Here is an 18,442-nt window from a genome sequence, read left to right as displayed (position 1 = left end):
CAGTAGCTGGCTTCTGTAGTGAGAAGCCCTGGCCTGACTTGGCTTGTGACTGCCAAACAGATTAATCAAACTACCTGGTTTATTTCTCCGTATATCGCTAAGAAGTTACTTGGCAAAAAGGAAACGCCTAACGCCTCAGCTACATATATATTTCTATATACTTAAAAGGAGGCAAGTTTATTTCAAAGGAAGAAGAACGGTAGATCAAGAGGCCATAGTCTAAAACTAGAGGGCCAGAGGTCAGTGGTAGAGGCTAATATAGTAAGGGCATTTAAACACACTAGAGATAGGCATAAAGCAACCCTGAATCTAGGACAAGATGAAGAACTGAGTCTTACATCAGAAAAAATAGGCAGACTAGAATGGTTGTTATCTGGTGTCAAATTCTGTTTCTATATTTAGTGAATCTGGCCAGAGGAGAAGGCAATCTTTACTTATTGTAACTATAGTAAACACGGCCTATACGGAATATGCAGAGAAGGGTAAAGATACATAGAGGTGTAACCTACTCATTGGAGGTACTTCTCATAGGTGTCCAAATGGTCCTGCTGCCAGAGTAGGGAAATTGCTTCAATGGGTTATGGCTCAATTTCGGCTCTTGCTGTTACCTGTTCTGGCAAGCCAGGAAATATATACTCCCATAAATACCTCTCTTTGTGTGTATATATTTGTTTTTAATTTAAAAGTGAATAATATTTACATACACTATATTACTTTTTATTAAAAGCTGGCACTTGGGAAGCTGGAATAAAATTGTAATATACAAAACAAAATTACAATATATTTTATAAAACAAAATTTAATATAAAAGCCAGTTTTCTATCATGTTTTTTTTGTTTTTTTTATCACAACATAAAATCCTGTATAGGCCTTGGAGCTCTAGCTGACTGCTATTCCGTATAATCCCATTCCATTTGTTCAATGTACATAGTTTAAAGAAAAGCACCAGGAAGGATATCTTGTACGTTTTACAAATAAAGGTCTGTGCGCCTGTGAATCTATGGTGAGTAATGTACCCTCGGGGTAGGGTGTTGCAGATGCCAGATGTAAATCTTAGAAACATGTTTTTGTTGCCTAGCAGCAATATGTGTATGTATATATCATCAATAGCTGTCTATCTATCTTACAAAAGTAAAAGAGCACAGCAAAGATATATCTATTAACACGTCATGGGCATCTTAATAGAAAATATGATACCCACAATGTGAGAATAAATTGTCCCTTGTGCTTTTACCTTTACACTGGTTTGAAGATGCACTCGGGTATGGATCTATGACCGCGTGTGTGTATTTTATATGTAGATATCCCCCCCCCCCCCCCCGGAATATAAATATGACTAAGAGGAAATTCATTCATATAGTGTAGGTCAGAGTTGAGCAACAGTGGTCACCTGGGCCTCAGACAACTCTCTATATGACTCTTCTGCTGCTTGAAAAAAATAAACTACTCTATAATGTTGATATTTTTGTAGCTCTCCCATTTATATTAAAAATGATTTATCAGATCAATTATTTATCAGATCTATGTGCAAAAAGCCTGGAATGATATGAGGTGCGGGGGAGCACATGCAGCTTCCCAGTTTGTTACTAGCATACAGCACTTGCACAGCTTTTTTTCCATATTTCCATAAAGAAAGGGGCATTTGATATTTTATACGTGACCGGTAGAAAAAGAATGGGGCGTGATGGTAACGAGATGTGTGATTAATGCTTGGCCCTCGTGAACTCCTCGGGGGTGGGGGGCCTTGTTCGCTTTCTTCTAGACATGAACAAGGACTTAGCAGGCTCTCAGCTGATATTGCCATCCAGGACCCTGGTGTGCATCCTTCTAGACATGTTCAAGGACCTGAGAATGGCAGTAGCTCCTCTCCAATTTGCACTCCCTTCCAGATGACCCAATCCATACTCATCCAGGTCTAGTAACAAATACAGCTTTCCAAACCCTTTAAACCTATAAAATAATATAAATCTCTTTTACGTCTATTCAGGTAGCCAAAACTCATAATTAGTAGGATGATATCTGCGAAATAAGTAGGTTCTTCAACTTTTTCTCCCATCTTACACATCTTCTTACTCTCCCCAAATTTGCTTCAGTTAGTCACTTTGTCCGCAAGTTCATTCCATGATATGCAATGACTCCTTTGTTCAATGTTGATTGAATGCTGTGAAAAATGAATATTGCAAATGTACTGCTTGTAAAAATAAAACGCTCATGGATTAAATAGACTGGAAAAAAGTAAAACATTTATCCAAGTGTCCGGATCATTTATATTTTTGTTTTATCTGGCACGTAAAAAGTTTCTTTTTTTAACCACTCATAAGACCTCAAAAATGCCTTGGCATATTCCATAGAAGCATATTTGTAAGGATTTTTGTACTTCTAGATGCCTGTCGTGAGTTTTCTGTGATTTTATTTTTTTTTTTTTTTAAGGATTTTTGGCTTCACTATTTTATGGTTCTGAAGTGTAGTGCAGTTCAAAAGTTTTGGGTCACTTAGTTGTTTTATGGAAAACAGACATTTCTAGCTGTGCTAACACAATTGCAAAAGGGGTTTTCTAATGATCAATTTAGCCTTTTAAACTTGGATTAGCGAACACAACGTGCCATTGAAATATGGAAACATTGGGCCTCTGTATGCCTATGAAGCTACTCCATTGAAGGGATACAAGAGAATTCTTAGTTTTTGAGCAACCCTGTTTGGTGTGTGCTGTGAGCACCAGAAAGTTGTTAAATGCTATAGCAGAGGCAAAAATTAAAGATTACCAAACAAGCCAGATACTTATAAACCTCAATATTAATTTAATCAAATAGTAGAGTTCTGTAGTGCTGTTCAGATCCAAGTTTGAACTTCACAGTAGAGGACTGCATTGGGAGGCGCCAAAAAACTTGCGGGCGGTCTTGCTGGGGCTGCGGGCGGGAGCGGGCAGTCAGGCACTGTACCTGCAGGTCTCGGTAATCCCCCTCAGTCCCGCAAGGCTGCCTTCTCGCTGCTCCCTTACAGTGTCTCCTGTCTTGCTCCGCCCAGGAACAAAACGGAGTCACGTGATGTGACGTCACTTGCCGTGACTCCGCTTGGTCCTAGGCGGAGCAAGAGAAGAGACGCTGTGAGGGAGCAACTCGAGGGCAGTCTTGCAGGACTTCGTGGGAAATCTGCAGTTCAGGTAAGGAGGTGGGCTTGATTGGCCACAAATGTGGCGGGAGTGGGCGGGAGTGGAACACCCACATTGCAGGAGCGGGCGGGATTGGGCAAAAAATCAGCGGGTGGGAGCGGGATTGAAAACGCAGTCCTGCGCAGGGCTCTACTTCACAGTACCAGTGGAGTCAAGTAGTCATCAGAGCTAAAAACTACTAGGCTCTCCCGTGGATGAAAACGCTGCCCAATAACCAGTTGCTATATCCAGAAGAGTTCCCAAGGAGCTCCATATTCTGGCTCAGATAAGTTTGGCCTTGGATTGCAGGGCCAAGAAGGCGACAACACCCCTCCTACATAACCAGGGACAGATAGTTTGGACAATCTGCCTGCCCAGTGCCCTGCTGCTCAGTAAGTTGCATGATAATGTAGCAGAACTTTTTCTGTCTGTGTTTGGTCTAGTTTTAACGGAACATCCTCTTGTCTGCTTTTACACTGGTATTGCTAATGACTGCTATTTTTTTATCTTTTCCTCTGTGTACGGAGATTCCCAAGCCACAATTTGTTTCTGATTGCGCATTCCTGTTCCGATCTACTTCCTGTGTTAGACATCTGTTTCACCGAGACTTCTGGAGCTCTTGGAAACTTAATGGGTCGCTCCAGCCATCCACTTTAATGTATACAATAGCCGAGAGGTTTACTTGATGCAGAATCCCACCATATAGATTTTGCCTCCAGCTTTTTGCGAAACAGGGAGAGCATCTTGTTATAAATTCCTGCGAATGTTCAAAAAGCTATCCCGTTGACTTCAAGCAGCCAGTCAGTGGAGAGAATCGTCTGACAACAAAAGACGGGCAGCTACAGCTGTAAAGCTACAGCTTCTTCTTTTTTTTTAAATAATATTTCTCATAAGCATTTTAGTATGCATTCTTCTTTGAGGCTGTCTAAGACATTAAACTGTTCATTTTCCTGACCTGGGCACCAGTCACTAGGAGCTAACGTTGACAGGACTTTCCGTCATTACTCCAGCTACTGGAATATTGTCTCCTTATGTATTCGAATATTTTGTAGTGTGTCTGTACACATTTTATATATCAAGCTAAGCTATGCCAGTAAACTTTTGTTTTATAGCAACTTTTATAATTGGATTTTATAGCTGCTTTGACTTTTTATTTGTAATTTTATGTAGCGTCACTAATGTTTGCAAGGTTCAGTGATCACGACCATGATATTGAGGAAGATGTATGACCATGTGTAGTTTTAGTGCAGTGGAAGAAGAATTTTTGTTACCTTTTTAAGTGTACAAATCAGAAATAAAAATAGACAGATAATAAACTTGCATCTGTAGGCTGAAATACTGTTGGTTTTGACTTTGAGAGTTCAGGAGAAGAGACGTTGGAGGTTGGCTTTGAATCCAACATGTATTCCAAGGCCGTCATAGGTGTTCTGTTCTCTTTTCCCCAGTCCTGAGGGCAGTTTCACAGTAATCGAAACAGATTCATTATATATATATATGTGTGTGTGTATATAAACAAATACAAAAAGGAAGCACTCACCTGAACTAGCATTAATTATAAGGGGGTGCTGCTGAAGACCAAAGTCATACACAATCTCTAAATCAGCGCACTCGCATAAAATAGGTTATAGACTCTCATGACTGTAGTTTAAAGCTACTTAAAAACACCTTTCTAAGATGACAAAATTGGAGTTTTAGTCACATTATATGGCCATATTATGCTAAGCCCACCACTACGCCATGTATATAAATGTATATATGTAGATGAACATATTACCAACTTTTATAAACGCCACATCCGTTCTACACCTAAAATCCCTTTGCACTGAATAACTCATATAGTATCAGTGAACTGTAGTGTTATAGATGCCAGAAGCACATTGTTTGGAATATAGTACAGAGTTTTTTGGGGTTTTTTTTGGAAGAAAAGCTATTTTATACATATAATGGTAATAGTTACTATTTTGGAAGTTGCCATGTGTCAGTATAGCATGCATATTGCTTAAAAAACAACTTTAATTACCGTATTTGCTCGATTATAAGACAAGGTTTTTTCCAGAGCAAATGCTCTGAAAAATACCCCTCGTCTTATAATCGGGGTCGTCTTATAATCAGACCTCAAATAGGTCTGACTATGAGACTAAGATCCAGATCCCCTGTGTATGCGCCCCCCCCAACTAACCAGTGCTTCTGAGTCCCCGGTGTTTAGTCCGGGCAGCGGGCACCGGTAAGTTTGGAGGAGGGAGGGGAGGGAGTGTTAAATGGGGGGCATAAGGCATTTCTGGAGGCAGAGTGCTCTGTGAAATGCCTTTTAACCCCCTTAATGCCACTCTGCCTCCAGAAATGCCTTTTTACCCTCTATACGCCACTCTGCGTCCTGAAATGCCTTATACCTCCCTATATGCCACTCTGCCCCATAATATGCCTTTTAACCCCCTAAATGCCAGAGTGGCATATAGGGGTATAAGGTATTTCTAGAGGCAGAGTGGCACTTAGGGGGTTAAAAGGCATATCATGGGGAACAGTGGCATATAGAGGGTTAAAAGGCATATCATGGGGCACAGTGGCATATAGGGGGTATAAGGCATTTCTGGGGCAGAGTGGCAAGCCTGGGGGCAGATGTGCATAATGGGGGGGGCAGGTGAAAAAAAAAAAAGGAGAAAAAAAAAAACCAAATTTTTCTCAATCATAGGTTTTATTAACAAACAATTGTTCACATAGTTTACATGAATTAACATTTACTGGTAAAACTTTTTCCTATAGGGTCATCCTTTATTCAGGCTTTTTCTTTTTTTCATAAATTAATATTCAGATTTTGGGGGGGTCATCTTGTAATCAGGGTCGTTTTATAATCGAGCAAATACGGTACGTATAACCATAATTGTGTAATGTAAATGGAAAAAACAACACTTTTAATCAAATGTCATTAATCTGAAACCTGCGGATGCTTTATAATAGAAATTATAGATGCTTTATATAATGCAATCCCCTTATCCATTCTTTGTCTGGTTGATATGTCACTTTGCCCTACCCATATTTAAGTAATATGTTCTTTCATACTGGAGAGCGAACCGAATGACATTAAGTTGCAAGAGAGAGTACTTAGGTCTCTTTTTCAGGCGTATTATAAAATTATAGGTTCATTTATTATACTGAACGGACAAGGAAAAGTGACAGATCGTGTTTGTTATTTCATAGGCAAAATGCATCAAATTTCCACATTACGTTAAAACAAGTAATAACTTGAACAAAAACAAAAGCACTTGAAGAGACTCGCGTGCGTTTTATTCTGAAACCGTCCCTGGTTCCCCTTGTCTACCGGAAAGGCAAGGGTGTCTGGCAGCACTTACGAAGATCGCCGTTGTTCTTAAGCTGTATATGTCACTAGATCACAGTACACAAATGCTTCAGAGATCATATTTGAAAGAGAAGTCCCAAAGATTTATTTATTTTTTTTTTTATTTTTTTTTTTATTCCTATGGGTCATACTTGTTTGCCTAAGCAAAAGATCCCATTGACCTTTGCTTCATACTGTAAGCGTTATCCTGTAGATGCCTGCGAGTGATATGTCACTGCCCTGCAATAACATTGCTTTCAAATATTCTATGCACGCTCTCCACAGGACGGGGACACATAGCACAAGTCATCATAAAGTAATATTTACAGTCACGGTAACACTAGCATGGAAACCAAGACAGCCCTGGAACTCTGGTCTCCTAATGCTGTTACCGCTCAAGTAAACATCATTACATATGTCTGTTATTTGACACTTGGAGGCTGATATATGTTTTTGATCTCTTCTATTCGTGATCTTCCAGGGTAAATATTGTATTAGATGTATATTTGTCCCAAACAGTGTTTAGCGGCTAGTTGGCTCTGTTCTCCAGGGCTGTAGTAAAGGAACAAATTGTGTTCTTCTAATGCCAAAGGGATTTGCGCAGTTGGTGTCACCACTCAAGATGACTAACCCCAGGACGAAAGTAACCCCTAAAATACATCATGAATGGGATTTTCTTTTTTTTTTTTCTTTTTTAACTCTAGACGTGAATAGTTTCTTTGCTATACTCTGAGCTCCATATGGATAGCGCTTTCTAGATTCCAAGTTTTAGCTTAGAATGCATGGCCAATTTAGAATCAGGAATATATTTTGTATATCTACCCTGTACTGTGCAAAATAAAGGTCCACTAATAGCAAGAGTAAGACAGAACATAAGTCTAGTGGCAACATGTTACATTTTGGAATAGCAGAACTCTCTGTCTGCCTTTTTTATTTCTGCTTCGTAAGTAAAGAGATGTATTCATGAGTTATTAGTTTTATTACATTTTCCCTTTATTCTAATACAGCAAATTAAGGGCATGAGTTACTGGCTTGGTACTGGTTTAGCCAACAGAAGTGTATTTTAAATACAATAAAACACATTAAGAGCCAGAAGGGTAATGAGAGCATTAGCCTTACAGTGTAAATAAATAAACAAATACATTCAATTAAATGTGCATGTGAAACACAAATAAAATATCCAGAACATTTTAAGTAGTTACATAAACTCCGCGGTTACTTTATTGTTACTCTAGTTATTAAAAAAATATTTCAACATTTTCAAGCGGTTAGCTAACGGCATATAAAATGAGGGGGTATAGTCCTCACATTGGTAAGGAGAAACCCCCCATAGAAGTTACAAGGGGCTGAAGGATGTGGGATCGGAGGCAGCTGCCAAAGCACACACTGGGAGGTGTATGGCATTCACATCAATGGCACCTGGTTTAAAAGGCAGTAAAGCTTTTGGTATAACATAGACCTCAACGCTCCCATGTTCCTGACTGATGTAATGATGGTGCTACAAGCCAACTTCTAGCTCTTTACACCCCTAGTTACTTCCACACTATGCTTTATGTATCACCTCGTCGGAGTATAGACACTGACCTCTGCTAGAAGGAGCTGGAAAAGAGAAGCCCCCCGGTCTGCATCTCTATATTATGTTAAAATATATTGACTATTTATATTTTTTTTATTTAAGTTATTAAATATGTTGCTTGAAACCTTGTCCAAGAAGCTTAGAGCCAAAGGCATGGATCCCCAAAGTCACCTATCACATTCCCTAAACTCTCATCACAGCTGTGACTTTTTACAAGGGTGGGTTTAGAAACCCCAAATAAACACTAATAACGTTCAAAGTTCTGTTTATATCGCCTAAACCAACTCTTATCACTATCCAACTGCAATCTCCCCTAACTTTAACCCTTCTCCTGAGCTCTGCCATTCCACAGGTGCTTGGCTTTCTGTTGGGTCCACTGGTGGGTACGTCTTAAAGTGAATTGTTTACTTAAATCTTACATATAATCAGAAAAACACGTACGTGCGTACCTGTACCTTTTGGAACAGCCGTCTTAAACTTGAGTGAGCATTTTCGTCCTAGTTATTTCTCAAGTCACTGTTATTTGGTGGCTGTGGATGGGCTCTGGCTCCATTTGTAAGGGTAGGGTGAGGAAGCAGGAGAAGATTTAAGAACAAGAAACTATTATACTATTTTTGCCACCCTTTTGCCACATATCTCAGCTTCCCAGAGGTAAAACAACCCTCTACTTAAAAAATACATGTACGAAAAGCACACACTATAGGTAGTTCTGATAAATTTGGTTCTGCTGAAAGCTGTGCAGGCAACAGGTCTGCTTCAGGCATCTCAAACCAAAGGAACCTTTTCTATTGCATTGAATGTACTGTTACATATGCTTTTTAATAGTTAGAAACACATCTCAAGTAGAGAGGGCAATGATTGTTTGGAAATTAGTGGATGTTCCATGTTAAACTTTTTTTTTTTTTTCTATATGACCAACTCTGATGTTTTTTTGAGACCAGATGTTTTGAAACATAAACAAGTGAAGAAAACAGACATCTGTGTTTCATTAAAGTGACATTCCAGCCATTATAGGCATTTAAATGTATATAATAGCCGAGTGTCTTCTTTAAATTAAAGTTTTGTCCTCCTTGCAAAAAATTGCGACCATGAAGTCGATGGTGCGTTTCAGCTTTGGAGCTGCAGCTTCCGTGTTTTTTTTTTTTTTTTTTTTTCCCATTAAAGGTACATTTTAAAGTGCATTTTTTATATATATTAATCCTTGATTTAGTTGTATGTAATACTAGAATGTGTCTTTAAATCCAGTTTATACTGAGGCCTTTTGGCATCCTATATAATTATTCACTTTTCTCATTTGTTTGACCATCGTGTAGTTTATTTTTCAAAACGGATTACATAAATTCATTTCACATGCTTGTATCCCCGGAATTTCTTGATTTATTACTACTTACTTCATCTAGGCATATCTAAATCCTCTAAAGACTTTTTCTCAAAAATATCATGGGCCAATATTGAAGATTTTCCTTTTTTTTTATTTTTTTTTATTTTTTTTTATTTACTTAAAAATATAATTTATATTCCAAAGCACCATATGGTTCTCTGAAAAGCAATGTAATCTGTTTTAAAAAAAAAATGATTCATGAAACCATTCCAGTGTCCATTTTACAGGCATTAAATTCCTGAATTTTTCATAAGAACATGTATCAGACACATGAATGCATTGCTTAACATTACACTCATTCAGTAAAATCCAGGAAAAAAAGAAAGCAAAACATATTTTATTATGGTATGCTCTACATAGCACACCTTATTTATTCTTGATGACATTCCTCAATGTATTTTGTAGATCCTAATTGCATTGACTCCTATACAACATAAAATCTTCGTACACGCAGCCATGCCGCACCTCATCAATATAACCTTGTAAAATATCATTCTGTAAAAGTAATCACAAGGGCTTGGCGCACATTTCGTGCTGTCCGTGTCCACGTGGCGTACTCACTGCCAGTCAGCTCCAGCTCTGGCGCAGCAAGGGTCTGGGGGAAAGTATAATGAAACATCCATAATGGGACCATGGAGGAGGAACTGCGCTGCATCGCTGGAACTTCACCTTCTCTGAAAGTTTATTTTTTTTACCAACTTAACTAATGCATATTAAAGTTCTTACAAACTACTAGAGTGTCCCTCTAAGATAAATTTCTAAAATGCTGAACTGAAATATGCCAAGTTAAGATATAGTCCGTCTATGGTCTATGATTTCTGGTGACCTGGCGCCTTTAATTGGTCTAACCAGACCATGGATGAGCTGAAATGTACCTGTGTGCGTAGCGGAGTCTTGTTTTATCGACCGGTGTCTGTATCCCTTCAGCCTCTTAACACACTAAAAGCTTGTTCTAGTGTATGGGATCATAGAGCGAACTGTTTGTGTTCCTGTCACTGCCGGTTTTCCATGGCTGTGCCACCTGTGTTTGGGTTAACGGTAATGAGCTGCGCGGGGCAGCAGAGCGGTTTTTATTATGTGACAACACACACACGGCAAATTAAGGAACGTGCCAAGGGGAGCAAAGTATTTCTGCTTCGAACGCAATCTGTTAACGTGGTAATCTATGCATCATAGTGTTTAACATGTGCGTGTGTTCTGTAACCTATACTTAGCTGTATAGATAATAAAAATAAAAAATCAGTGCATACTATATATAGTGTGTGTACATATGCAGCGTGTGTGTGTATATGTATGTATGTGTGTGTGTGTGTGTGTATGTATGTATATATATATATATATATATATTATATATACACACACTGGATGTGCAGGAATTCTGCAGTTTCCACTCTCTAGTTGTCCTTAGACATTACATATTGTACTTGCAAATACTTCGAAACAAGTGATTGTTTTTATGGAGAATCTATATCCGATTTGAAATTCCTGTTTTGTTTTTTTTTCCTGCCTGACACATTTTATTTTTTTGTCTTGTAGCTGAACGATGGGGGAAAGGCAGCGAAGGCAAACATTGGGATCGGGGACGTGGTTTTAAGTATCGATGGTATAAGCACAGATGGAATGACTCACTTGGAGGCACAGAACAAGATTAAGGCCTGCGCTGGGTCCCTGAACCTAACCCTGCAAAGGTAAGTTATTGTATGGTGCTGGGGTAAAATAAAACGCAGCTCAGCTAGCAGCCATTTGATTGGCTGCTTCTCAACTCGCAAGTATGCTACAGCACACTCACAGGAAGTGTCTATGAACACACTTCCTGCTCCAGGGGAAGCAGGCAGAAAGACTAGGGGAAAAAAGACAGATGTCCAAGGTGCATTAAAATATATCTGCTAAAAAGAAAAACGTATTCCTTCCATTTCTACTACCGTAGGTATCCAAGGCGATACAGGAAGTGGGAAATAATATTAATAGTCATATTTGTTTCAAAACTTTGTTTCTATAGACAACTTTCAGACTCCATAAATGTAATAAGGCATTTTATGGAGGGGTAAGTTTATATCTTAAAACAAAAAAAAGACATCCTTTTTACTTGATTTTCAGATCTCAGATTAAACAAACGCTTGTCAATGCCGTTTTTTGTTCCCGTTTTACAGCTCTGCCTTTTTCTTACTAGAAATGTCTTCTCGGTTTTCATTGTATGCGATCTCCATTTGTACAGCTTGGGTCGCAGGTCGCACAATACATGTTTTGTCTGTGTACGAGTTTCGGCCGGTGTACCTGCTGTGCCGAATCCCCTGGAACAGTAAATGGAATTCCGCCGATCGCCAGTAACAAAGTTGGTCTAATTAAATCTTTCGAACCACAATACGAAACTCTTGGCTGGATGTGTCACTTTTCATAGCATTGCACAATGGTGTTAATTTGTTTCATTCTTTTTCTTTCTTTTTTTTTTTTTCCTGCCCTCACTATATAAACAGTAAACTAAGAAAAAGTTACTGTTGCTGTGTGGTATTGTTGGTTTGTTTTACTATTTTTTTTTGGCTTCAAACCATTACTTTCTTAAGCCTTGGGACGCATCAGCATATTTTGTTAAGCTTTTTGGTATTGAGAACGCTATGTACTACAAATGGAAAGAATGAAATTGGCCAAATTTAAACAATTTTCATGATTTTACGGTCCCTCTTTAATGATAGCTCTACCTCCTGTAAGGCTGACGGGTATTCATATTCTAAGTGAACTCTTAACCCTCTAATTACTGGAGAGCTCAACTTTTTTTCCCGAATTATACGTTTATTGACTTAATTTTCTGATGCACAGGATGCACTCCAACAGCATACATTTAGGATTTTATTTATTGAAGACCTAGGCTGGGAGAATATGCTTAAAATATTAGGAGAATAAATTAGAACAATTTGTCACAAAGGAGCTGTTTTATATTGTTGTATGTAAACTATGGTAATTAGGGAAACAAACTGATACAAAAGAGATATCGGCCCAGATTGACACCCAAAAATTGTGATCTTGTATCATATTATTGCAGTCTGTGGGGGAGGTGGGTTGTGATTCTGTTACTTGTACTTGAGCAAGAATTCATTTGTTCAAAAAAAACAAACCAAATATTCTATAAATTTTCTTATAATATTTAATTTATTTATTGCCCGTTTGACCTAGTTGACTAGGGTGCTGCTGCTGCATATGGCTCGTATTCAATTACCCGATTTATTGATTTACTTTTATCTATAAAACTTTTCTTTTGTCTTTTTTTGGACAGTTCAACAGATTGTATCTTCATGGTTACTGTGGTTAAATACCTATTCTGACATAGTTTTTTTGCTGCCCTATAATTCTTAGAAAGCATTTTTTTTAAACATAACATAGGTTATGCCTAAAGAACTCTTCGGGTACAGTCACCAAGAGCATTGCACTAGTGGCTTACTCATCATTTAGAACTTTGCCCCATAATTTCTCTTTGTGTAGCACAGAGATTATCACAACCTCACAGTTTTTACTAGCAAGATATTGATAATGATATTTAAATGGTTTTGGCTAATTTTGAATACTGTGCTTAATTCATATAATCCCTGGTTTCCTTTCTCTACATTCCGTTGAAATAGAAAACAGAGGGACTTTCCAGACTGCATCTTTTGTACAAATCAGACATTGAAAAATGTTAATTATGTTAAACGACGTTGCACAAAATCCATTATGAACTCTTTTGCATATTGACATTTAAATTGTGAAACAACTTTCCTGTAAAACTCCTACCAAGTCTTTTAAGTGAATAAACCCCTTCATGTGAAAAATAAAAACACACCAGCGTTTGTAAGGCCCATATTAATGTTATGTTTTTAGCAGTGTTTATCATCAAAAACATTTTCTTTACTTTTTTTTTTTTTTAATTTTCTAGAGTTTGCTACTCTTTTTTGAGTTTCATTGTATTTAATTACAAAACAGCGGAAGACTGTATTCACAAGAATACTTTATTTGTGTGGAACATATTTGTCCTAAAATAACTCATGACCTCTGGCATTGACAAAAATTAACCAGGCCAATGATTGACAAAAATTAACCAAATCTCAATTTGGGGAGATAAGGTCAGCTGCGTCTGTGGTTTAGTGATAGTAAGTAGAACAAATCTCGGCCACAGCTAAATATCCTACTGTGTTGTTGGTGTGTAAGTGTGTTAATATCTCACTGTTTGCGTGTGTGTAAGTATGCTATTGTGTGTGAATATGTTAGTATGTGTGTGCAAAGTATTTTCTGTGTGTAAGTATCAATGTGGGGAAAAAAACCTGGTTCCTACATTTTTTGCCTGACTCCTAGAACCAGAACAAATTTGTCGACGCCTGTATGAACATGTTGGTTAAGCTGATGTCACATAATAACTGACTTATTTCCGACCTGGGTTTGCTTGTGTAATTTACATATCACAACTACACATCTGAAAACCACAAGCAGCATGCATTTTTAGAAAATGAAGTATGGCTCACTTATTTTGGAAGCAGTAGGTTTATTATTTATGGCTTCCCATTGACCGTGTTGTGAACTTAGAGATTTGACAGATATGGCCACCAATAAACTCCCACTGGGATGTAAATACAAATGTTTGCTTCAGTATAATGCTCTGCTTCAGCTACATAGATGACTTTGTTGTAGTGACATGCCTCCCCCCCGACTGCCCAAAATAAACCATTTTACATGGGGGATTCAGTACTTGAGTATGCGTGCACACTAACCCGATTCTCTTGGCTGACATGATACGCGTAACGCATTAGAAGGTAGTGAAGTGAACCTGAAAACACTGAGCAGTGAATACTGATTTCTTAAACTGATCCTTACAAAACAGTAAAAGATATTTATGTAAGATAGAAGTTTATAACTTCCAGAGTTGTATATAAAGTTCCAAACAAATGAACTCTCAAGCTATCAGTAAAGTGTCTGAAAATAGGAAAACAAAGCATTTGCTTTTGATATGTTAACACTGCTTGCTGCTATTGTTCCAATCCTATTCTATATGTATGCCTGTAAGTATGTGTCAAATAAGGGATATTTTAACAGCAGGTAATTTATGTCTGTGGCTTTCAAGTTTCAGATATGTTTATTCAGCTCAATATTTTAATGGATGTATTACTAAATAGTTCTCTACATGAACCACGGTGCCGATCTAACACATAGGTGTTAAAATAGCCGAGGGATTATGTGAAGTTAAAGAACTTTTCAAACTGCACGGGTGATATATGTGCAGTAAAGCGTTTCTGAGAAGCCGTGTGCAGTAATGAAAATTCTTCCCTTTTCTGAAAGTTTATTTGGACTGATTAAAGAAGCACACTCCAGTACCCTGCACAGACATTCTCAAGACCTCAACCAGGGAGGTTCCTCTAAGACCTTCATCCTGTACCCATTACTTTAGGGTTTGCTCTGTGTTTGCATACTTTACCATTTTATTAGATATTAATAAGAGTTTCTCTGCTGAACAGACACTGTACAAGTCTAGCTTAGTGTGTTGCTTAATTACCTTTAGGCAAAATGAAGTTAGCCATACATATGGGCCATATGGATGAACAGGCTTCCACCTGTAACCCACCATTCTCCGACTGTCTGCATCTGGCAGCAATCACTGGTATATTTAATCATCCGAACAAGGGAACCATTGTTGGGCAAATGACTACAATTGTTCTTGCTTTCAGTAAACCCAGGTTAATAGCTAACCATTTTATTCCAAATTTGCTAGTGAAAGGTACTGGAATGAAGTGTGTGTGTATATATGTGTGTGTGTGTGTGTGTGTGTATATATATATATATATATATATATATATATATATATAATATAAATATTTTTTTATTTTTTTTTTAACATTAAGCTTATAGTTGCCTATACAGTATATATATATATATATATATATATATATATATATATATATATATATAAAAGTAACCAGTTCTCCTATTTATATACCATCTCTAATGTATTCCTTAAAAGCTTAAACTAGGTTATTCATATATTTTTAATAATTATTAACCAGAAGTCTATCTGGATTAAGTAACATTTCCATAATAATGAGTGTTCATGAGGAAGCTTTCGCTGTATCTGGAAGTTTGCACCTTTTTGTTATTAAATTTTTTTAACACTTTTTTTTTTTTTTTAACATGTATTGGCCTGTAACTTGTAACTAGTTTTGTCATACATTGTAAAAAAGGCTACATAAACTGTTGGATCAAAGAATCATATTTTTATTTATATACATATTAATGGAATTTTTAAAAAATCTTTAGACTTTTGCTAAAAAGCTCCTAACCCTTCTTTCTGTGGAAGATGAGATCCTTATTGGGAATAATTAAATTGTTTTTTGCATGTCAAGTGGAGTAGAATGGTTAATACAGTACTCTCTTATCCAGTGCGTTACAAGGACAATAAACCGTACATCATAATATACACATATATATGAGCGAGTGAAGGTCAGGACAATACAAAGCACATTGTGTTCTTGTGCTTGTAATGGATTCTATCTTAACAACTGGAGTCAGGACTTTACCCAGCTACAAGTCCCTCTGCTGGTCAGGCTAATATGCCCTGAATGAAAAGGGAGGACACCGCAGGGTATTTGGAGTTAAATTGGCAACAGATACAGATATTGGTTGATTATATATTACAGAGCAGATTCTATTCATACAGTATATGAATCAGCATACCCATCAGAGACATACGGCAAAGTATAAATATTGAGGATTCCTTCACACTCTGTGGCCATGCACTTCTTCTCCCTCCACTATGTCAACATGTCCTAGCACGGCTGTATTGCTTACAGTGCAGCTGAATCGGTTGTACTACATTACGTTTTAAGGCCTCAGGGACTCTCCTACAATTTGGACACCATTAATGAGGCACCTGTGTGGTGGGATGGAAGCTTAACTCTGAAGTCTGATGTGGACCTTACACTATGTAATCCATATTAACATTTATTTAATTCGTGGCCCAACATTTTGATACTCTACAATATCATATAGTGGTGCGAGCAATGAATGCTCATAAACACAGGTGACTTCCAAGGCATGATATTTATTTGCTGGGTTCATTACACAGGAAGTGCGTAGTGCCCTATCTGAGCAATGTGTTCTGCTCTTTATTTAGCCTTCTGCTTTTGCCCGTTGCAGCACTTCACAAGCTGGTAAGAAAATCTAGGCACCTGATATGCATGATGTCCTGCACTTAAGATGACATAGATGATTAGTACAGTATGTACAGAGTCTAGAGCAGGGAGCTTGACATTAAACATTAGTTGAAACTGCGAGTTAAATATTGAACTGTGTATCAGTGAATGGATTAAGCCATACAGAATTCCCTGAGGAATTGTTTGGCTCCTCCTGACCAGTAACTTTTGAAAGAATGCAAAGTCGTAAACCTAAATGTCCTTTCAATCCACTCTTGCATTTTTTATTTTTTTTTATACTCTTTATTTTGCAGAAGAGTATTTGTAAATGTATAATTGAGGACATCTGAAACCAACCCCTCTGTCTACATTCTAGATGTCTAGATGTTTCACAAATCGTATCTATGTCCTATTATTATTTGACATTTTCATTTTCCTCATCCCTGTAAGTATTACGCGAGTTCCAATTACAAGTTTACAAAGCGAAGCAAATTCATCTTGGAAAACCTGATAAACCTTTGCTCACTTTCTAATTTCGAGAGACTGCAAAGGTCAAGCACCCTATGGAATCTAAAGGACTTGTTAGCAGGCATTTGGCAACATTGTCATTGCAGATTTATTTTAAGCTATCTGTGTGGCCGGCTAGTGAATCATGCAAAGGAACAATGTGAGCTTGGCTTTTACTTATCTTCTGTTCCCAGAATAACACACCCGTGGCTTAGAAGCTTTAATGGAACTTCAGCTCTGAAACATCTGCTGGAAGATATCTCTGGGCAGCACCGAGCCTTGTTTTTTGGTGTGGTCTTTAAAAAGTCTGAAATTCAAATGACCAGGCCTCTCTTTTACTTAAAAAAAAAAAAAATCAAAAAAAAATCAGATGTGCAGGGAAGGTGATGAAGTCTGGTTAAGCTGTATTAGATTTTCCTTTTTCTTACTGGAAAGGAGGAATGGCTAAAAGAGTTGAAACATGAAATATTATATGAAGTTGGTCTTGTTGGAATTCTGCACATGGCATGTTTTATCTCATATCAGTGTAGCTATCAATATGATGCCACTTTAGTATGGATATTAATTATGCGTACTGCAATTTTGTAGTTTGATAGGAGGTCAAAGGACATTTTGTGTTTTGTTTTGTGACATGCTCATAATTAAATGGAAGCCACCAAACATGCAGATGATCTCTTCCAGGTTGCCAATACCAGTCATTCTCAAAGATGTTTTTTTGCGGTAGGCCAAGGAAAAAAGCCAGGGGTCTGTCAAGCCTGTAAAGCTGCAATTTTTTGATAGGTGCCTTGATGTGTCTGATGCCCCAAGGGAAGTCAGCGTCAAGGAGGGGCCATGGATAATTAAAAGGTGTAGCCACACCATATCCGTGACCAGGCTGGTGCATGCAGCCACTGTAGCCACATTTGAGAAATGTGACTGTATATTATTAGAGATAGCAAAAGATTGTGTTGTATAAAGTCCAGTATATACAGTTTATTGGTTAGCAGTCATTGCTGCTGTCTGTTCTATTCTATTGCTTATCCTGTAGATCCATCACCTACGTTTCCCTGTTCCTTTGTGTTAATACGTTTATCTGACTGTAGAAAACTGGAAGGTGTAATTTGTTACCGGTAATATGGCGTTTATGTCATGACAATATGCATTTTTAGATGTTCCAGATCCGTTGTTGTTACACTGAAAGATACTAGTATAATAATAGGTACAATGACTATTTTACCAGACACAGGCTCTTACAGCAGAACCCATTTTCCCCACAGGTTTCTGTGGCTAATTGAACATGACATAAATTATTTTAAGAGAATGGGTCAGAGTAAGTAGTAGCACAAGACAAGAGTTTTACAGGAGACATTGT

At 37.7% G+C, this 18,442-nt stretch overlaps 1 protein-coding gene across 1 annotated transcript in view; it reads left to right on the top strand.

The window, feature by feature from the left end:
- The window catches only part of LOC149284092 (PDZ and LIM domain protein 5-like), an 80,241-nt gene that overhangs the window by 17,269 nt on the left and 44,530 nt on the right, over window positions 1-18,442 (top strand). The window contains exon 2 of the mRNA XM_089497144.1: window positions 10,976-11,127. Within this exon, the coding sequence (XP_089353270.1) occupies window positions 10,976-11,127 (152 nt within the window). The remainder of the gene's footprint in view (window positions 1-10,975; window positions 11,128-18,442) is intronic.

Source organism: Sceloporus occidentalis, unplaced genomic scaffold (assembly GCF_023333645.1).
Source record: "Sceloporus occidentalis isolate IW3139 unplaced genomic scaffold, rSceOcc1.0.p SCAF_99, whole genome shotgun sequence".
NCBI classification, from domain to species: Eukaryota; Metazoa; Chordata; class Lepidosauria; order Squamata; family Phrynosomatidae; genus Sceloporus; species Sceloporus occidentalis.
The sequence above is the reverse complement of the archived record's forward strand: the minus strand, read 5'-3'. Positions and strand labels throughout refer to the sequence as shown.